The 7,594-nt window shown below is 37.5% G+C and overlaps 1 protein-coding gene across 4 annotated transcripts; it reads left to right on the top strand.

Annotated features, from left to right (window-relative positions):
• The first annotated feature begins 3,823 nt into the window (after nt 1-3,823).
• On the top strand, nt 3,824-7,594 carry LOC145012459 (uncharacterized). Of its 4 annotated transcripts, XM_078971260.1 has the most exons (8): nt 3,829-4,085; nt 4,185-4,415; nt 5,187-5,666; nt 5,739-5,831; nt 5,927-6,031; nt 6,137-6,184; nt 6,292-6,722; nt 6,992-7,594. In XM_078971260.1, exons 1-8 carry the CDS (start codon nt 3,953-3,955, stop codon nt 7,118-7,120), a joined length of 1,650 nt encoding a protein of 549 aa, XP_078827386.1. In that variant the 5' UTR covers nt 3,829-3,952; the 3' UTR covers nt 7,121-7,594. The 4 variants fall into 4 exon arrangements, with proteins under 4 accessions (XP_078827387.1, XP_078827386.1, XP_078827385.1 ...); XM_078971261.1 differs by having other exon boundaries at nt 3,824-4,415; nt 6,815-7,126; XM_078971259.1 differs by having other exon boundaries at nt 3,829-4,415; nt 6,995-7,594.

Here is a 7,594-nt window from a genome sequence, read left to right as displayed (position 1 = left end):
AAGATAATGGCCACCATGGTCGCTTCCCATGCTTTTCCGGCCAACAGAAACTCGCACACACGCAAGTACACCAGCGGGACACAAGAAACACACCCAATCATAGCCATCCACGTGGTGACACATGACAGTCAGAGGGGAGGCATCAACCATAACCCCTGCTCGATATAGCGATGGGGGCGATAGCTCTGCGACAGCAAGGACGGAGAAAAAGAGGCGTACATTCTCCAACGAGGAACAATGGAAGCGAAATCACGATTTGTTTCCCTCAGCCTCTTCTGCCCGACATCCACACCCGTTCCGACGATTCTTCACCCGATGGCGGCAACTAAGGTAGCGTGATAGGTGGCTCGTGACTCCGACAATGGCTAGGAGGCAGTCGATCGGTCGTAACCAGGCGACGGCTGAGAGGAGAACACAAGGTGGCAGCTAACACATTTTAGGGTTAGGGTTTTGGGGGGAAACGACCTTAAGACGGGAAAGATAGGTTAATAGATACCAATCTCGTGTTCATTCAAACTTCCATCCAAATATCCAACTTCAGTCCCTCCTTACAATTTTGTTTTCAATCTAAGTCCAAAACTTACCAAATATCCCCTGCCCTCAGAATTCTTTACAAATTGAATCCGAAATTTACCATTTAGCCCTTGTTTCCCAAAATCTATTCAAATTAAGTCCTAATAATTTACCAAACAGCCCCTGCCTTCATAAATATTTACAAACCATACCAGAACTTACACTTTTAACCCATGACTTCTAAAATTATTACGGTTAACTCCTCAAAATCAACACCTTGCTAAATTATTAATGATTTTTAGGGTTTTTATTCATATTAACTCTTATCCCTTTATCTATTTAGTATATGGGATGTTACACCTCTTGTGTTGATGAAGAGTAATGACATTGTTGAGGATGTTAATGGTTATGGAGGGCAAAAACACATGGAAATAAGAACAGCTGAACAAGTTAATAAGAGCACTGAAGTGTAGGATGCTAATAAACTCATAAATGTGGCAGATGCATTTGATGCATGTGATTGGCTCCCTGCTGTTAGTCGAAGCACTCATTAGAGGGTTTTAAGGAAGAAAGCTAGGTGTGGGATGTATGAATTAACATCTGAAAAGGATGTTCAAAACAATGCAAATTTAGATACCTAATATGATGAACATGTTGATGATACTAAATACAAAGATCTGATATCTGAGAATTTAGAAGGAACAATGATGACGAACAAAGAAAGAAATATGACTAATAGGAACAATGATGACGATGATGATCTGTAACATCCGGATTCCCAGGTACCATATTTTAATTATTTATTTTGAGTTATGAAGAGGGACTCGATGAGTTGACGCCTAGACTCGTCGAGTAGGATCGCGATTGCTGACTAGATTAATGAATAGACTCGACGAGTCGACGGGTGGACCCGATGAGTCCGCGCTGTGGATAGAACCCCTAAATCCTCAGGCCTGTGCCCTATTTAAGGGATCTTATGGCCCTCATTTGTGGTCACCTTCACCCTTGAGAGCACCATAGAACCTGAGAGCATTGTGAGTGAGAAAATAAGCGATTTTCTTCATTTCTAGGGTGATTCTGCAAGAAAGAAGAATTGAGGGCAAGCTTGGCTGATTGAGGAGCTCAGATCTACTACCATTTGATCAGAAGAGACTGCTAGAGGTATAAATCTATGCTCATTCTCGTGTATATGGTGATCTACTTGAATCTAGGGTTTTCTTATGCCTTCTTTATCTTGGATTCGAAGCATATGAGGTCCCAAGGTGGAATTCTTCTTAGATCTGGACCTTAAGAGGTCTAAAAAGTCCCATCTATCATGCTTTATGCTATTTCTTTGGATATATGAACCTAGGTTGCCATTTTAGAAGCTATTTCATCAAAAGAAGTCCTATGAGTGTTGCATGAGCGTAAAGGTTGGACCTTTACGTGATTATTGAGTATCAGAAGGTCAGATCTATAGGTTAGAGAAGCAAATTTGACCTCAGAAGGTATTTTGAGTGTTGCCATGGAGGGAACTCGCCGAGTCCATAAGGGGACTCGACGAGTCGAGTCGGGTTGCCCCGCGATTTGTGACCAGTGGTAACCCATCAAGTAAAAGGTTAACTCGACGAGTCGAGTGAGTATTTAGGAGGATTAAGAGGACATGCATGGACTTGCCGAGTCACACGAGTGCACTCGACGAGTTTGGTCAAAGTTTGACCGTTGACTAGGGTTGACTTCAGTTGACCTTAGGGTTTTGGTCAAGCTGGTTCAAGAGAGGTCAGGGAGGGGTAGAATGGTCTTCTACCCTTTCTTTAGAAATGAGGACAAGAGAAAAGTATTTATTAGAGATGTTATTATGTTGATAGGAGGAGGCTAGGTCGGGTTATCGAGCACGAGAGGTTATCCGACATCGTACTAGGTGAGTTTTCTCACTATACTTTACCTAGAGTGGTAATTATGTGTGACCGGAAGGTCTTATGTGCTATGATGAGTATATGATGTATGCTGTTATATGATATGTATGTGCTATGTTACGTTATGAGTATTTTGATATGGACCGGAAAGTCAACAGTGTATGGGCTGGAAGGTCAAGATGATACGGACCGGAAGGTCAGAGAAGTGGGACCGGAAGGTCTACCAGGATTATGGGACGGAAGTCCCCTGAGACACATTAACCGGAAGGTCTTGTAGAGTATTAGCCTTGAGTGGCGTATGTGGTATTTTGCGGAACTCACTAAGCATTTATGCTTACCGTTTATGTGATATGTGTTTCAGGTACCAGCAAGGACCGCGGGAAGGCACCGGCATGATCTGTACACATTGATGGAGTTTTATGTATTTGAGATCTTGGGATTGCTTATTTGTTGGACATGTGTTACATTGGATTTTGATATTTCTTATGAATGAAATTATGTTTTAAAAAATGAAAAAAATTGTTTTGAAAATTTACGTTGTTACATGATCTTTTGACAGTTTAGGCCCACAAGGCTTAGAAAAGAAGAGGGAAAAAACAACAAACATGATAAATCGAATGGTACGATAGGGCTTCTACCTAGTGGTATTTGGTATTGTCCTTCCTCCTAAAGGTTGTGGGTTCAAGTCATGTCATGGATATATGTGGAAAGAAGGAGTAGTTTAGAAGTAGAAGAGATCTGTCGTTTAAAACAAATGATAAGAAGTGAGAAGAAGTCTGAGCATTCTTAAGGTGAAGATAAAGAATTAAAGGTGGTGACCATTTGTGAATAAAGGAGCAGAATGTTGGTCTAATTTAGAAAATAAGACTCAGGGGTTGCTAGCCTTTTACACAGGCATGTAAAACATATCAGATGGCAGTGACAAAAATTGGTTTGTGTTTAGTATAAATTAGGACCTGCGTTACTTTTAATTCCATTTCAGAACAAGTTTTTTCCAGCTAATAAAGCATATGCTCCAAGCAATCTTGTTATCCCTTGTTTTCACGTTTTCCTTTTTTGTCCCCGTTTTTTGATCTGTCGGTTTACGTCTGCATCAGTACACAAAGTAACATCAGACTACTTTGTCGTTTTTTTTATTGCATTTAAATCTTTGTGGGCCATATTTTCTTGGTTTATAGAAAAAAAATCTGTTTGTCAAGCCCCACTTTTGTCTTTACATAATCACATGAATTTGAAAAACTGAGAAGACGACCAGTGATGGGAGGTGAAGCAGCAGGGGTAACCACACTCCAAATATTCTTTCCTTAAGACTTGACTATACAATGACAAATAAATTTCAAAGTAAAAAAAATCATATCGCAATTAACATTTTAAATTTATATTCTTTTCTGAAAACATTATTATATTATGGGAATCACTTAAGGAGGAAGCAATCTTAAAGTTGCTTTTGCATGTGAGCACCACAAATCAACTCTATGTTTCTATATAAACATGTAAGAAGATAGAAGTAGTATTCACAGAAATCAAAATAAAAAGGTAGAAAGATGGCCAGCTCAAGCTCCAATTCACATGTCACTCTCGAAGTTGGAGAACAACACACATACACATACCCATACCCATCAAATCTATCTGCAACAGGCTTTACCACTGTGAAGCTGAGTGGTAGGGATGAGTATGGTATGTGGAAAACACAAATGCTATGTCTATTGGAGAGTCATGGTATGCTTTGTTTCATCAATGGTATATTCATGTGCCCTCAACCCATTAGTATTTCAGGGAAGGAAAAAGTGGGTGACTATCAAACTCACTACAGGCTGTGGAGAAGATCAGATGCACTTGTGAAGGGTTGGATTCTTGGTTCTCTCTCTAAACGAACTTTAGGGTATGTTTTGGATCGTCTCCATCAACAGAGAAATGCAAATGATTTTAGTGGAAAAGATGCATGGGATGAACTCCACACTATGTATGCTCCTGTTGGTATTCCACCTGAACTGCTAGTAGTTGAAGGTAATTTTTTTTTTTTTTTTTTTTGTTTATGTATCTTTTATTTGAGTTGGTCATCCAAATCATATAGCACTCGTCATTATAATATGATAAGACGTGTATAGCTTTTGATAAATTGTATAAAATATAATCACTAAAAAGATTGAGTCAGCCAAACACTCGTCTATAGAAACAAGGTACAAAGTATAGAAAATTGATAAAAGTGTCGATACAAACAAGGTTTTTATTTTCATCCTCATTTAAAATCTTTAACTGTTTTATTGGGAAAATAACTTAGGAGTCCAACGAAGTTTTCAAATCATTCAAAAGACCTCAATTATGTTTTGTATATTAAGAAAACCCAAAGAACTTAATCTTTTGTATAAAAAAGCCAAACAAAGTTACACTTTTGTTTAATTCTACGGAAATCAAAGAAGCGAAACAAATGACGTGTCTTATTACCATATCGGGAAAATGATTTGTAAAACCAATAAAGTTTCCAAACCGTTCAAAAAACTTCAATCATGTATTGTCTGTTCAATAGAATCCAAAGAATTTAACTATTTCAACAGACAAAATATGATTGGATTTTTAAATGTTTTGGAAGCTTCGTTGGATTTTTTTAAACAAAAAGTTAAGTTCGTTGGATTTTTTTGAATAAACAAATCATGATTAAGGTTTTTTGAACGATTTGAAAACTTCATGGACTTGTAAGTCATTTTCCCTTGTGGCAATATCAAAGCACATATTTTTCTATCTTGTAGTTTTTACTTCATAACAAATATGCAAATATAGATACACTACAAGATAAAGACAGAGCAAAGAATCTCCACAGATTATACAATCATACTAAAGCTGGTTATTGGAATGGGGTTGAAGACATACTGAGGCAGGAAAGGGTTACAGTGACGGACAAAATCACCAATAATGGCACCACCGCGCTCCATGCAGCAGTCGGTAATTTCAAGGGCCGAGAATTCCTAGAGAAATTGTTGGAAAAGATACCTGAGAACACACAACTAACGAATATAAGAAATTCAGATGGAAGCACGCTGCTTCATGTAGCTGCCATTAATGGCAACTATGAAACTGCTGACATCTTGGTGGCAAAGGACCCAAATTTGTTGTTGGCTCTTTCTAATATGCATACCCAGACAGCAAGACATCTGTTGCAATGCATCAATACTGTTATTGATGATATACAGAAGGATGCTCTGTTTTCTGGCAAAACTGGTGATGACCTTCTAGTTACTGTTATTTCTTCTAAAGATTTTGGTAAGTGTCGAATTTTAGTAAAAAACCTACCCACTTGTATACTTGATACGACTGACTTTGGAAAATATGTAGGTTTTGCAAGAGAACTGTTAAAGCGTTACAAAACATTGCATACTGATGCTGTGCTGATGGCTATAGCTCAAAATTTCCCTCCCAAGCTTAAAGGTTTGTTGTTTTTTTTTTATCTTGATTCTACATTGTCAAATTATTTATAAAACTTTCTTGACACTCTTCCTGAACACCACTTTTTAATATTGAAGCGAATGATATACTTATGTGGGTGGATGAGTATTTCACAACCCCTTGCAATTATATTATTTATGGCAGATCGGTTTTGAGGTTGATATGCATCCCAATCTTATTTGGTAGGTCACGAGCTTATCTTTTCTTGAACTCTTAACTTGTTGGTTGCACATTCTATTATTAACCCCATGATCATCATTCTAACAAACATTCTATCCGTAATGCAGTGACTTCCTGCATCCTTATGTGTTTCCTGTATATCCTTGGGATGTTAGGTAAGATGATCAACAAGTACCATAATTATATAACTAAAAATGAAAGGGAGGAAAAAAAAGGTTTATCTCTTTATTTCAGATGCTCAAAATTTGTGTCTATGTTGCAGTGTATCTATTCTTTAAAGAGGGACATAAATTTTTTGAAGATGTTATATGCCTGTTGTCGGAGGTATCTATGTTGATAAGGGAAAAAAACTACTTCAGCTCTTACCATCATTATTACAGAAATCCAATTATTGAAGCCAGAAGACAAAATGCATACGAGTTTGTAGATAAAATTATGCATCACTTCCCTAATGCAATTTGGAGTGCCAACGAAGATGGTCACAACATTATTCAGTATGCTGTGATAAATCGCTCAGAAAAGATTTACAACCTACTATATTGGATGAGCCAACATAGGAATATATGTCGAAGAATTAAAGACTCTTTAGGGAATAACCTATTGCATCTAGCTGCAAGATTGGCACCTAACAACAAACTGAATCTTATATCGGGGGAAGCTTTACAAATACAACGTGAACTACAATGGTTTAAGGTATAAATCTCAATCATTCAAAATTGACATATATATTTAAACGTCATAACTATTTATCAAGTATATGTAACATATTGTAATCTTGTGGGAAGTGGAAAGATTCATTTGTCCTCTAAGCATCATACAAAAGAATTCTTTCAACGAAACACCACAAACAATATTTACTAGAGAACACAAGGAGTTGGTGATTGAGGGACAAAAATGGATGAAGTCCACTACAGAGTCCTACACGATTACAACTGCATTAATCATCACCATTGTGTTTGCAGCAGCTATCACAGTGCCAGGAGGAAATAAGCAGGAAGGTGGGCTACCAGTGTTTACCAACCACACTGCCTTCACAATATTTACAGTATCAGATGCCATATCATTATTCTGTGCTGTTACCTCATTGGTAATGTTTTTGTCGATTCTCACTGCACGTTTCGCTGAACAAGACTTTCTCTTCAAGTTGCCTACAAAGTTGATAATTGGTTTGGCCACCTTGTTCATCTCAACCACAGCCATGATAGTAGCTTTTGCTGCAACGTTATACCTTGTATTTGGCCAAAGCAACTCAAGGATTCTTATTCCTATAGTTGTGCTGACATGCCTACCAATTACTTCTTTTGTGACCCTGTAGTTCCCTCTTGTCATAGAGTTGATGAGTGCTACATATCGTGGTAGGATTTTTGAAGCAAACATATTATCCTGTATATTAATTTTTTTTATCAGACTATGAATGTTCATAAACAAAAAGCATCCATAAATAGGATGAACATATGGCTGACATACTTATTGTATAAAGTTCTTAATCCTCAATAACAATACTTCCCTAACCTAAGGAGTAAGGACCAATAATTAGAGTATGAAATATGACACATGTTTGGTTA

This window comes from Lactuca saligna, chromosome 8 (assembly GCF_052625555.1).
Source record: "Lactuca saligna cultivar CGN05327 chromosome 8, ASM5262555v1, whole genome shotgun sequence".
NCBI lineage: Eukaryota > Viridiplantae > Streptophyta > Magnoliopsida > Asterales > Asteraceae > Lactuca > Lactuca saligna.
The sequence above is the reverse complement of the archived record's forward strand: the minus strand, read 5'-3'. Positions and strand labels throughout refer to the sequence as shown.